At 45.5% G+C, this 14,344-nt stretch overlaps 1 protein-coding gene across 1 annotated transcript in view; it reads right to left on the bottom strand.

The window, feature by feature from the left end:
• AMFR (autocrine motility factor receptor) overlaps nucleotides 1–14,059 on the bottom strand; it is a 29,253-nt gene extending 15,194 nt beyond the window's left edge. Inside the window, exons 1-8 of the mRNA XM_032195568.1 lie at nucleotides 13,805–14,059; nucleotides 12,372–12,464; nucleotides 10,432–10,596; nucleotides 8,592–8,744; nucleotides 4,265–4,305; nucleotides 3,620–3,752; nucleotides 2,939–3,072; nucleotides 1,318–1,428 (exon numbers count right to left, since the gene is read on the bottom strand). Coding sequence (XP_032051459.1) covers nucleotides 1,318–1,428; nucleotides 2,939–3,072; nucleotides 3,620–3,752; nucleotides 4,265–4,305; nucleotides 8,592–8,744; nucleotides 10,432–10,596; nucleotides 12,372–12,464; nucleotides 13,805–14,023 — 1,049 coding nt within the window. The 5' untranslated portion in view covers nucleotides 14,024–14,059. The remainder of the gene's footprint in view (nucleotides 1–1,317; nucleotides 1,429–2,938; nucleotides 3,073–3,619; nucleotides 3,753–4,264; nucleotides 4,306–8,591; nucleotides 8,745–10,431; nucleotides 10,597–12,371; nucleotides 12,465–13,804) is intronic.
• Between the last annotated feature and the right edge of the window lie 285 nt (nucleotides 14,060–14,344).

Below are 14,344 nucleotides of genomic sequence, written 5' to 3' on the forward strand. Positions count from 1 at the left end.
GGCAGAGAAGGACCTGGGAGTGATGGTGGATAGTCGGCTGAATATGAGCCAGCAGTGTGCTCAGGTGGCCAAGAAGGCCAACAGCATCCTGGCTTGTATCAGAAACAGTGTGGCCAGCAGGGCTAGGGAGGTGATCGTCCCCCTGGACTCAGCTCTGGTGAGGCCGCACCTCGAGTACTGTGTTCAGTTTTGGGCCCCTCGCTACAAGAAGGACATGGAGGTGCTTGAGCGGGTGCAGAGAAGGGCGACGAAGCTGGTGAGGGGCCTGGAGAACAAGTCCTACGAGGAGCGGCTGAGGGAGCTGGGCTTGTTCAGCCTGGAGAAGAGGAGGCTCAGGGGTGACCTTATCGCTCTCTACAGATACCTTAAAGGAGGCTGTAGCGAGGTGGGGGTTGGTCTGTTCTCCCACGTGCCTGATGGGCCTCCACCATCCCTGGAGGTCTTTAAAAGATGTTTACATGTAGAGCTCAGTGATCTGTTTTAGTGGAGGACTGGTTAGTGTTAGGTCAGAGGTTGGACTAGGTGATCTTGGAGGTCTCTTCCAACCTACACAATTCTGTGATTCTGTGATCTAAGAAAAGGTGCATGTAAGGTGCACCCTGCCTTCACAAGCATCTACTGTGGTTCACTGCTGAGTGAGTGCAAGAAACAGGATGCAGATCATTCCTCTGGTCAAGAGCTTCCCCGTTCCAGTCACCAGCTGCCTGGGGACCTCTTGAGCTAGTTTGTTTAACCTCCTTCACAGCCCTGTGAACTCACAGCCCCATGGAATCACATAATCAGACCTGACCTTCACAAGCATCCTGGAGCATTCATCACCATGTCTGGATGTGCTATACGGAAAAATATTTGCTGGTTTTCTCTTTAAAGTAGGTATCTGAAAAGCACAGAGGAATCTAACTATTTTTTTCAATCACCTGAAAACCAACACACCCTTATGGAAAAAGAAAAGCCTGGGATAAACTAAAGGTGGGAGAAAAAGAGTCTGTTTTACCTAGCATTTAACACAGCAAAGCAGGGTAAAGACTTGCAACTGAGATCACATTTTATCATTATCTGCCCATCAGCTGAGAAGACACAAATGTTAGTTTGAGGGAAAATAGAATGGGCCAAGTGAAACAACCAGAACATGAAAATGACAGAAGCGAATGTGACCCTTACTTTGTAATTAGAAACAGACCAAGCGAGCCCAGGCAGGAAGCAATCCCAGCTTTGCCAACAACTGGTTGGTTGTCAGCCTGCTGTAACTTTTAGACATTCCCACATAAACCTTCCTTTCTATGGTCAGTTCCACTCCCCCCAGCCCCAGCAACCTACTTGTGGAAGAGATGGCCGCAAGGGAGTTTACGTGCAGACTGCATGGAGTCCCAGCAAATGGCACAGTCGTCATTATTGACTGCAAGCTCCTCTGGTGTTGCAACTGCAAACCTGCGAAGAAAAAGGAAGAGAGAAATTATGATTACCCCATCTCAGCACAGCCTCCTGTGTAGAGAATCCTGCACTGAGAAAACCTTAATCTCAGTGTTAACTTTCCCTTGGATGAGGTGTGCCAGAATATTTATCTTTTCCATAACCAGAACTCATGCTGCAAAGGAAGTTTCTCACACACATCCCTTCCATGCCTTCTTACAGACATTTTTGGCACATCTCTGACTATGTCCTAAGTTCAAATAGCTTTGACGTATTATCTTCCAAGGAGTACGATCATTAGGTAGAGAACCTCAAGTTATAACCTGTATAGATTTCACTTACGTCATTTTTTTAAGTGAATTTTAATAGCTGTACCCATTAAGATGCCTTCTCAGGATCATAAGCATTTATGGTCTGACTGATTTTGCCCTCAGATTTTACCAACCCCCACTTGTCTTTGAATTAATATATCACATTTTTTAAATTACAGTGCCATGCAAGGAGGTACTACATAATACCCCAAAACAGACAGTATAGAGGTGAGTGTTATAACAACAGTATTATGTGTATATATACATATATATAGTACGTATTTCACAGTACTGCTAGTGTGGAATATATGTGAAAACCAACTACACAAATGCACGAAGCCAGCTTCCACTGACAACTTCAGCAAGAAGCTAGAATGTGGTTCTTCCAGGACAATCAGGATGACAAAACCATGTTAAATGACTCAGATAAGATGTCTGAGATAAGACACTTGCAACTCAAACAGCTTTGTGAGTAACTTCGAGGAGTTTAGCAATTGCATCTTACTGAAAAGAAATAATGCACTGGGGATGAACTTTGTTCTGCAGCTCTTAGCCTGCTATTACAGACACTAGATAACCTTTCACAAAGAAAACCAAAAAAAAAAAAGAAAAAAAGAAAAACAAAGCACCTGGCACAACCCTAGGTTTTAGCAGGCCTCTCCATTTCTCTACATTGCCACACTGCCAGAGTACAGAGGGATGGCGTAAAGTAATCCTGAGGGGCTCTCAGCTCCACTCCAATTACAGAACTAGTTTGGAGTCGGTTTAATAAACTCATACTTAAAGGCTGAACAGATCTTTTTTAATTAATATTTTGATTAAATTTCAGGCAGTAACTGAATGGCATGGCCTAAGGAAATTAAAAGCATTTATTTCTATCCCAGCCAAAGTCAATATGTGACAACTGAACCAGGCAGAGCTCTGCAGAGCTTGCGCCACCCCTACCGCTTAGGGCAGTAGACAAGGGAGAAGAAATACTGGACAGGGGAGTTCACTTGTGACCGATAATAGTTGTTACCTGACATACTACTTTTATAAAAGTCACTCCTACGTATCCCTAGAGTGTGAAGATTTAAGAGTTGGATTTGGAAGACTGTATCTCTCCAGATCACAACATGTCATCATGTTTCAAAGTAACACAAGAGAACCCCAACTTCTTGACTGGGATTCTCTATGCAAGATAAAAACCAGTACCCCGGAGCAAGTAAGAAGCTCACCTAGCCTCCATGTTTCCAACCACACGCAGGTAGTTCTTGTGCCGCCGAATTCTTCGTTGAACCTCATGAAACAGGTAGCGCAGCTGCATGAAAATCACCAGGCTCGCCATTGACAGCCAGATATTGCCAAACAGCTTTGGGAAAGAAAGGAGAAAAGAGAGAAAAGTGATCAGAAACAAACACTGTGGGAACCAGGAGGCAGCCACAAGAAACTGCATCAGCTCTTAAGCGAAAAATATTTCAAGAAACCAGTACTTGAGAGCAAACTAACCACGCTTGTGCACAGGAACTGCTGCTCTTTACGTCCTCAAACATGAGCAGCACAGCATTTGTAATGAGGATAAACTGTATTCAAGTGTCATTCATTTTACCATCCACTGCTACCAGTGAAAATAATTCAGTCTGATTACTCAATAACAGAGCTAATTAAACACCTATTAAATAGGTAATTATGCCATAGTTCATACTCCATAACAAAATTATTTGTGAGGACTTCAAACTGCACAGGAGGAAGGAATGACAGAATCCCCTGCACTACATTCTCCTCTTAATTTAAAGACTTTTCTACAGTTGGTTCATAAAATAAGCAAAACAATAATTATATATATTTAAAATGCATATACCCAACACTCTATTTTAAGGCAAGTTTCTTTGCTCAACATTATCTCCAATATTTCATACCAGCATGTGAATGTGATGCATCAAGTCCAGCGAAAGCAGGGTGAGCTCCATGATAAAATCTGTGTAGTACACGTAAGTGCCTTTGCCTTCCCATGTTCCTTCATGGTTGAGATCCCAGAGATGAATTACGTATCTGCGAGAGCAGAGAGAGTAACATTGTTTTATGTTTTTCATTAACTAGAGACCCACATTTTTCAGCTTCTCAAGTGCTTCTCAGGCAAGATTTTGGAGCTTCATGACAGACCTGAAAGGCCAATGGTGACCAGAACAAAGAGGTTCTGCCCTACACATCATGTCCTACACGTGCCTTACAGATACACATGCATGCTACTTCCTTCAAGGAAAAGTTACAGAGATCAAGATCTTAAAAGAAAACCAGTAAAATAACATTAAATAGCATGAATCAATCCCCAGGCAGCAGCGTTTTAATCCATACCTTAGCACAGTACTACGAGCACCCACTAAAGCTATCCATGCATTGCAGAAATTGTATTTAAAAAGCAGTAGGGGCAGAAGTTAACTGCCTTTGCCCATCTCCAAATATACATTTGCAATTCAGCAAGTTAACTACACGCAGCTCTTAAATGCACACGCCGTGTACGCTACCTTCTTGAACAACCATCACAGAAAACACGGGCTACTCACCGTAAAATCACGTGAGCAGTTCTGACTGTCACAAGCAGAGACTGCAAAAAAGGAAAAAAATGACACGTTAACAACATCCTGGCATGGGCAGTGGTACTGAGGCAGGGGCTGAGGGCTCAAACACAACATATTTAGTGCAGCTGAACAAATTCCTGTGAAACAACGGTCATTACAGACGACTGCATGTGTGTAATGTACCTGTAATAAACATGAAGATTATACATAAATTGAAATTTCTTCCACACAGAGAAGAAATTGATCCTTGCAGAGCTCAAACAGGCAGTGCTCACAGAGCAGCCACGAGCATCACAGCCTCTAAGCCCCTCTTTCCCCTGCCCCATTTATGTGACATTATCATTTCCAATTCTCATCACTTGGCATCGATATCACAATCCCACCCATCACCTCCTGGTGAGGGCAGCAGGCCCCTCCTCATCCCACCACTAAAGAAAATGCTGAACCAGACAGCAGCAGCAACTGGAGGAAGAACCAGAGAAGCACTTTCAAGTCACTTCCCCCCTTTTGCTAAGACGTGAACAAGGGCTAAATAACTTCTCTCCCCAGCGATACTTACTTCTCTAGGTTGAACACAGAGAAAAAACCTGAGTGCATCACAAAGTGTAAGCAGACCAGAAGTCTGAAGACAAGTCACCACAAAGGTGTGTTTCTAGACCTCTGCAGAGGTTTCTAGGTCACCTCTCTCTCTGTCTCACCTGCCTGGCCCCAGCGTCCCCTCCCTTTGCTGTACCATCCCAGTGAGAGATCAGGCAGGACGAGCCCCCTGCACACTGCCCATGCCACCCCATGGCTGGCAACTGCCAAGAGACACCAAGATGCAAAGGATTTGTGAGGAGCAACTGCAAACCACTTCTCTAAAGCTGCCTGATGGCATACCTTCAGCATAAGCATTAGTCATGCAAAAACAGTCCAAAACGCTACCTTCCTGGTACAGCACTAGAACAGTTGTTCTGAATACTTTTTCCATTTGTAAAAAGTGTTCTTAAAATGCTTCTCTAAGCATATTTAACCCTCAGTAATGTCCAGCATGTTTGCCAACTATTTACTAGGTGGCTTTAAGTAATTTTTTTTCTGTGCCTATCACACCAGTCAACTTTTGTCCTAACGAGGGCTTCAGGCTGAGACACACAAATCGTTCAAATAACACAGAAACAACCAAGAACGTAACAGCGAGTCACCTAGCACCCCGTTCTGTTCTCAAGACAAACATCTTTCATAAAAATATCAATCAACACATCAGCTGCTCCTGTGGGGCATGTCATGAGACCCCCTCCTGTCTCCGTTACCCCGTCTGTGGGTAACAGAAAGAGGCTGCACTTTGTTCTCAGGAGGTTTCTGGCTACAGAGAAGCTTTGAGCAGACCACAGAAAAAAGTAAATATGTCCAAATTCTAACCATGCAAGTGGTAAAACAGAACCTGAGCTGCTGGATGGATATGCCATTGAGCACAAACCAGCCTGCACGGCATCGTCTCCAATAAGGAAGACATCTGTCAGGTAGAAAGCTGAAGACTCCAACTCTGAAACTTTTCAGAGAGGTTAAAATGTAAGTCAGCATTTGGAATCTACAGAATTTCAGTACTCCTCTTTAAAATTTCAACGTTTTGTTGCCAAGACATGATTTGTACCGGTTAGCGCTGAGGCAGCGAGAGCATCAGCACCAGAACAACAAGGACTGGGTCACGGCGATGGTCTCCAGTTCCTCCAGTGTTTCCAGAAACGCCTTTCAGCACGCTGAGATACTTTGCAGAGTGTGTAACGTTGCATCACCAGTTACACAACTGGGCAGCCTGGGGTCTGAGCGCATGGCAGGATGCTGTCAGTGACGACACTCACACAGCTCTTGCTCTGCTCTGATCAAACTGCCTCGCTGCACACACTCCTGTCCCCGGGGGTCTCTGTGCCAGGAGGCAGCTGGCAGGTACTGGTCCTGTACGTGAACATGCTGCTGGGAGGCAGTAAGATAATGGGTGTGGGACAAGAAGTTATGCAGGAAAATACACTAATACCTGGAAGGCATGATGCCGAGATCTGAACATCGCTATCGTTAATTATACGGGCTTAACTGAGACATACGGAACTGGATTAGAGTACGTTTGCTGCAGGAATGGAGAAATTGTTTCTTAAAATAAGAAAGGTGCGAAGAGGGACAGGATGGTCATTATTACACTGTAATTCTCCAGTGGCAGACATTACAGCAAAACAATCCTCAGTGTTCACATACAGAAAAAGAAGAAACAACCAGACTGTCCTTATTCAACCTTCTCTGGGCACTTCCACATTTCACATCCGCCCTTTGCAGGAAGGAAAACACTGACCAACACCACAGAACAAGGGGACGCCTAGCTAAAGCCCAAGGAAAACATCCGTATTGCTCTACTGAAAACCCTCAGGCATCAAGCTAAAAATCAATGCTTGCAGAGTCAGGAGAGAGATGAATAGCTTAATGCAACTTAATGTAATTAAACACACACTAATGGAACACGTTTGGCAGGGTCCCTCTCGAACAGCGTCACCCGAGCCACCACCAAGAAAACATTTCAGCCTTCAAGCTTTGATGCAAAAAGTGCTGAGAGCTCGAGGACCACGAGGTGTCACTGCTAGTACCTGTACGGAAAGAAGCCTGAATGCTTTACTCCATTTACATGAGTGCTGGCTACCGAAACCAAGGAAACTCCCCATGGCCACCCATATTAAAATGGTGCAGGAAAGGACAAGGTTGGACAATTTCACATGAGGAAAGATTAAACAGACTAGATTTCTTCTGCTGGAAGGAGAATCAGAAGGGAAACAGGTGAAAGGTCTCTAAAATTGCAAACGGGACAAAGAGTAAAGAGGGAATGGTTCTGTGCTGTATTTTATCATGAACTATGAGAAAACAGCCAGGGCCGTTATCAGGGAGGTGAGTCACAACAACGAGAAGGGCTCATCTGCGTACACAAAGCAGAGACTTGGAGCTGACTGCTTTTGGGTACTGCAGAGGCCAAAGTATCAGTGAGGTCAGTGAACGATCAGGCAGCTTTCTGGAGTTGACCTGTGGCTAGCAAACCCAGCAGCAAACCTCAGCTCCAAATGGCCTCAAAGACCAGGAGACCTTTTCCTACACATTCTCCACAAACCTCCTCTGCTGCACACCTACAGCTTCGTTGAGGACCACACACTTACGCTCTCCTTTATTAATAAGCAGGCAGAACAGAACCCACTGGAACAAATACCTGGGCCCCATCCTGCAGCCCAAAACACGTCCATCAAGACATTGTTCAGAGCCAAGAAGCAACACTTCAGAACCATGACCCTCCCTGATAAACCTGCCCCAGGCGGGTACAAGGCAGATACTTCCTTCTGCCGAGCCAAGATAAAAGATGCACCACGAATGAAACCCCAGCTATTAGAAACAGACAGAAATCTTCAGTATCCTTCCATCACGTAACTGCAAACCTGGCCCCACAGCATATTCTTGTATTTAAGGGAAAGTAAATCAATGTGTTAAATAACTGAGCTGTGGTGTGACCAGCACAGTACCCTAAGATGTACCAGCTGATTGTTTTCTGTCCTCCTCACTAACTCTGAGTATGAATTCAAGATAGTGGAAAGGCAAAATAAATCACACATGCTATCTGAACTAAGGATGTGCCTGTGTGACTTAATTGCAGCTACACTGGTTGCCACCCCTGTAAGACTGTCACTTCCTCAGGCAGAGTGCAACAACCACCGTGTCACAAGCATGCCGATCTTTGCCCCACAAACACATTGATGCTTGCCCCACAAATGTATTGATGTTTAGAGGAGTGCACAAACACGAGCTGCTCAGCTCACCCAGAATGCAACTTTTCACACAAACAGAAGCAAACCCCATGAGCATGCCTTAGGGGAACGATGTTAGTCATGCTCCTGTCTGGGAGAAATGAAATAGAAAATACCACCTCAGAGAAACAGGCTGAAGTGCACATTACATGTTCGTGTACACCGTCTCTCTCTCTCTCTAATGGCCATTTCAACTAACCCTTCTTGCAATGTTCATGAAGCACAACCATTATTTTTTCATACCCTGCCACTTGATTTCAGCATCATCTTACAGATTTAGCTTCTCATCCTTTTCTTCAGACAAAGAGTATTTGTGGGGTTAAGCTCTAAGCAGGGAAAGCACGCAGATCTGGCAACTACTCTAAAACAAAGAGGGGGGGATTTTATGCATCTTCAGAGTTTCTTCCTTGTGGGAAGCTAAAAGAAAACCCACCAAGGAGTGTCATACACCCCAAAGAAGGAATGAAAAGCACGGCAGAAACAAAGACACCCGAAGGTAGCCTCACCTCTGCTGCCATGAAAGCCAAGGTGTGCATGCCATGGGTGTAGCCAATAACTGCACAGACGACGGCCAGGCCGCAGCAGGACAGGAGCATGGCGATGAGCAGGGTCAGCACTCTGATGTGGCTGCTCATGGGTGTCGTAGGAGAAAAGGAGAGCTGCAACACAAAAACATAAGTAACAGGTTTAAAGAAGCACTTCATCCACCCTGCCCTCCATACTCACCTCCTAGTTCAGGAAAATCTTTTGCTTTCCAGAATAAAACCATGAGGTTTTGCAACCTCAACCATGCAGAGTAGCAGTAAGTGATGGGGAATAAAGCTAAAACCATGCACCATCCCAAAGCATTGCTCATCTCCCTGTCATTTACATTCACGGGGTGTTTTTTTCAAGCCAGAAGGGATCATTATGATTATCTGATATAATGTTCAGGTCACCTGTGTGAGAAAAACACAGGCACTTTCTCACCCAGTAGTTTCTGTATCAAACCCACAGCATCTGCTTCAGATGAATACGTGCTTTAGAAAGACACCTAACCTTGATTTAAGGGCTTTGAGCAATGGGAATAATTAACTCTGCGTGTTTTTTCTTTTACCTCACAGCTAACCTGAATTTGTCCAGCTTTATCTTCCAGAACTTAACGACATTGATAAAACTAGAGATCTCCCCCCAAAACTCACTTGCAGCTAGAGACTGCTGGACAGAGCCTACTGAAAATAGTTTTGTGTCTCATTCAATAGCATATATAACATATTAATTATCTAAACTACTTTAACAGTAGGCTACTGCATAAATCAAAAATGACCCAAGAGGTGATGGATTTTAACATTCCATCCCCTTATTTTCAGGGTAGGAAAGAGAAGAATGGGACGAGGAAAGGAGTTGCCCAAAGCTTCATTCTGGTCTGACTGAAGTTGACTCCCTTTGTTTTTAAATTGGTTCTTTCTTCCTTGTTTTATATACATGCTTTGAAGGCGGAGGGATATAATAAGGATTCTTTCCCACACGAGCTTTGTTCTTTTACAGCTTTCTGAACTACACCAAGACTACTATATGTCTGCCTCGTTCATTTCTGCCTCGATTTTCCTAACCCCAACCAATCTAATTTCAAGCTTAGTGCTTAGCTACTTGTGAATTAACAGGCCTTACTGGATATTAATAAAAAAAATAATAAATTGCAAAGCTACCAAAAGGAAATTCATGGATTCAATTTAGTTCAAAGGTTTATCCAGGACAGAGAAGCTGAGGAAAATGTATGTGCATTATAAATGTTTAAAGAGCAAGATTTATTGTTCAAATTCCAGTTCCCTCTTCCTTGCCTAGCTTTCTTGTGTCTCTCAACCAAAATTATTCCTGGTATTAACATAAACTGGATATATCTTATGAAGAATGTTGTGCTGTGTATTATACAGACATTGGCAGTCAACACTGGGTAGATGTAAATGAGCTTGAAACATGAGCACGGAATTCACAGAAGAAGGTTTTATGGACCACTCCTGAAGGGCACTGTTCTACAGGATGTTCTGTTGTCAAGATTTCTTCATAGAGAAGAGCTATGAAAACATCACACAGCATTATGTAACAGTAATTACAGGGCACATGCAAGGAGCAATTTATTAAAGAAAATAAACCTCTTCGGCTCTATTTATCTGCTGGGAAAACTGAAGGAGTAAGATTGACGTGGCATTCCTAAGCACCTATTTGAAGCTAATGGAAGGTGCACATGTTCAGCACCTCAGGTGGGGAAAAGGTCTCAATGACCTGTTTGCAACCTCTAATGAGCCAGTGCCTAAACCAGAAGTGGAATTTGCATAACCCAAAAGATAGCCCTTAATCAAAACTTACATATTCAAAGCGATCCTTGCAGAGCTGAACCATGAGATGAAGAAACACGAGCCCAGAGAACCAGAGGCACCACATGACCACTTCTTCCACTGTCTGAACATTCAGCACGCCAAAAATAAAGATGAACTTGTAGAAGATGAAATTCCAGAACTTATCCTTGAGATGCTGAAAAGGAAGATGTTTGGTTACTGCCGTGAAAGCACTGATAATCCACATGCATAAAACTCCCTGCACAAAGTAAATAATATTTAGGGGAGGGAGGGAGGGGAAGAGAGAAAGAAGATGGAAACAGGAACATGACAATGTGTTAGCAAAAGCCAGATGCATACACATCTATAATAGTTATTTGCTACCATTACTGAATTAAAAAAAAAAAAAATACTAAAAACATTAGAAGTCCCTAATATTTGATTTTCCACACCCAAGCAACACAGCTACTGGGCCTCAGACACAAAGTTCTCCCTGCTGTGCTGACCAGAAGAACAGCCACATTAAGCTAGACAAGATGTCCAAATAGCCTAGCACCATGCTCCCAAAAGTACCTGTCAAAAGTAGAGATAAAGATAAAAAGTCAGCTCTTAAAAAGCACAATGCCTACAGTGGAGAATGAAATGGATGAGCAATATATATATAAAAAAAAAAAACACTATTCCCACGCACATGCAGCATGAAAGAAAAAGTATGATCTTCTCAAGCAGCAGACAGAAAGCCAGTTTGTTGAGGAGAGAACAATGTTATGGAATAGAATGCTTGGTTAAGGAACACAATGAAATCACCAGGACAAGAGTTAAGACACACCCAGAATTCCTTCCCAATGCTGCCACTTTTGGCTCACCAATGTTAATAACCTCTAAATGAGGACTGAAGCTTATCCCACTGTCCAAAAGCAAATGGATCCACAGTTATTGCCTGCCACTTCTCGTTTTAAGAGGGTGGAGAACGTCTTGGAAATTATCACTGGTTACAATGCCACATCCTCACAGTCAACACAGATGGAAAAAAAGTCTGGCCCAATGCAATTTCAGAGTGCCCTGTTTGTAAAACACCTCACTTGGAGGCTGTAAGGGGAGGGAATCACAAGCACAATACGCTGTGAGGGATCCATGGCTATTCATGAAGATTTAGGTGCCTCGGCTCTGCGTGTCAAAAATAATCATGGCCTGATTTTTCCTAGAGCACTGCAATTACACAATTATTTTTAAAATATATACTATTCCAACCACTGCTGCTGCTTCCATCTTTTGCAGGATCCTGCTTTAAAAATAAAATGGGGCTTTTTAAAAAACATTCTCACATAGCCTCAGAGCAGGACAAGCAGCATGAGCCTTCAGACCTGATCACCTCCTTTCTCCGGGCACATGCCTACCTACTGCCTCTTACACCTGGGGTGGATCAGGCATCCACTCAGTGCCTGGGGCTGGAGAGCACGTGCAATTCTCAAGCAATCAAGGCAAAAATCAAAGTACAAGAGGGAACTCCAGCTGCCAGTGCTGATAACTAACTATGAAATGTAATGGGGAAATGCTGCCAAATGCAATCAGACTAGGGAAGAATATATGGATGTTATAAATACCATGAGACAAGGTGGACTTGTAAGAAATCTGACCAAGTGTATATTAAGGAAGCAAGATTTTCAAGCTGACCGTGGGCTTATAAAATATAATTAGGACAATGAAAAAGAAAGGTTCGCTCCAGACATGAACTAGAAGTTTGTAAGTGCAGATATACTGGCTAACTATGAGGGGTTTCTTGGGTGGATTGTTTTCTGTATGGTGTCACTGGATACCATTTTCAGAAGTGAGAACTCCAAGTAGTAGGAATTAAATTTGTTTTAAAATTTATTGTGTAACTTAAGCAGTTCCCTATAGAAAAACACACCAGTCACACACCACGAAATTATTCAACACCAGAGACACCAGGGCAATGCATTGCTCTCTTACCTGCCTCTCGCTGACACGAAGAGGACCAAACACCACATACTGGATTAGTTTAGCAACCAACATCAGAAAACAGCAGGCAGTGTTCACTAGTACCTGCAAGGGAATAAAGCAGTCAGTAACAAATACTTTTGCCCTACTCAAAAAGGGAGGGAGAGAGGGGGAAAGAACGAGTCTAACAGAGCCTTCCTTTGTTTATTAAATAGTTCTGGCTGCCTTTTTTTTTTTTTTTGGTGAAATTTAAGCCTGGCCTCTTCTAAGATAGGGACAGTAGCTGATAAGTCACAACTCCTTTCTAGAAATACTAACACTTGATATACCAGTAAATCCAACAAACCCAACGCTTTGCGATAAACTGTTTTATGCAGATTAGCAAGCTTTAGCACTAAGGAGCATGGGGTCAAAACCTACAGCTCGCCAGGACGCTTCACGTGCAGGAGCTGCATGTTAAACATACATCTTAAACAACTCCACCTTCAATCTGTTGTTACTTGAAACACACAGTAGCATGCAAGCTTTCTGTAACAACCCTGCTCACATCTTTCCTGGGAGCCTGCTTTAAAGCAAAGCAGTAAGGAGCCGAACACGCGGGCCTGGAAAACTGTCAGATCTGATGAAGAAATTTGTAATTATCTGTTGACCTACCCGAAACACTAAGAGGCGGGGGGAGGCGATGATGCAGCATCGCCCTGTCATGCCTAAGGCACACAATCAACTTTTCCAGGGCTCTTAATTTAAGGTCCTAACGCCAAGTTTCTGAACAGCCTCAGCAGGCTGAATGTGCTCAGCATTCTCAAAACCTAAGCCTCGGCCAAGCGAGGAAGCCGAACACCTGCATTACAGCAAACACCACCTTTCACTGACAAACATCAGGAAGTTCAGCAGCAAGATTTCAGCCGGGCATTTCTGACATCCCCCTGCTGAGCCTTGACTCCAGCCAGACCACAGGGAAATCAGCAAAGCGAGAAATTTACTCTTACGCTATCATCTCTGAAACTCGTTTGGGCTTCTAGAAGTATATAGGTATTTTTTTTAAAGAATGCGTGGATGTTTCCTCTTATCTATGTGCCTTTAAGTATTAATTCTTGAAAAAAATAAAGAAAGCGTGGGCTCAAAGCGCTGATAGAGCCTCGCAAAGCTCCCCAGCCGAGCCACCTGAGCACTTCCAAGGCTCTAAGTGCCCAGGGCCCCGCAGCACCCCCTCCGCAGTGCCGATTTCCTCCGATTTTCCCCCAAACCTCCCACCGGGGAGGGCTCGGGCCCCGCTGCCCCCCTCACCCTCAGCCCGGGCGCCCAAGCAGGGCTGCAGCCGAGCCCCCCCGCCCACCACCACAGGCCCCGGCCCCGCTGCAGGACCCGGGAGGGGGAGCCCGGGGGAGCCCCGGGGGCTGCGGGGCGCTGAGGGCCGAGCCCCCTGCGGCCATCCCGGGCCTCACCCAGACGCAGAGGCTGTCGGCGAGCAGGAAGGAGGCGACGTCCAGGGCCCGCGGCCCGCCCCGCGCCTGCAGCTCGGCGGTGGAGCCGGCGGCGGCTTCGGGGGCCCGTCCGAGGGCTCGGTAGGCGCTGAGGGCGGCTGCCAGCAGCGCCAGGGCGCTGAGCGCGGTGTAGGTGCGGAGGCTGGGCCAGGGGAAGCGCTCCAGGAACAGCAGCGGCATCGCGGAGCCCCCCTGCGGGCCGCGGGCCCGCTTCCTGCGGCCTACAGCCCGCCCGCACGGCCCCCGGTACCGCCCCTCGCCGGGGCCGGGCCGCGCCGCCCCCGCCGGGGCCGGGGAAGGGGAAGGAGAAGGAGAAAGAGAAGGGGAAGGGAAGGGAAGGCCCCGGGGAGCGGCCCCGGCTCCCGGCTCAGGGCGGGGGGTGCTGAGGAGCGGCCCCCGGGCGGCCGTTGGGGTCCCCCCGAGCCGGGGAGGGGCGGGTCCGCCGCCCGGCACAGGGCACGAGCGGGATTCGGAGCAAGGCTGCGGCAGAAGGGTGAAGGC

The sequence above is a fragment of the Aythya fuligula genome, chromosome 12 (assembly GCF_009819795.1).
Source record: "Aythya fuligula isolate bAytFul2 chromosome 12, bAytFul2.pri, whole genome shotgun sequence".
In the NCBI taxonomy this organism is placed as follows: domain Eukaryota; kingdom Metazoa; phylum Chordata; class Aves; order Anseriformes; family Anatidae; genus Aythya; species Aythya fuligula.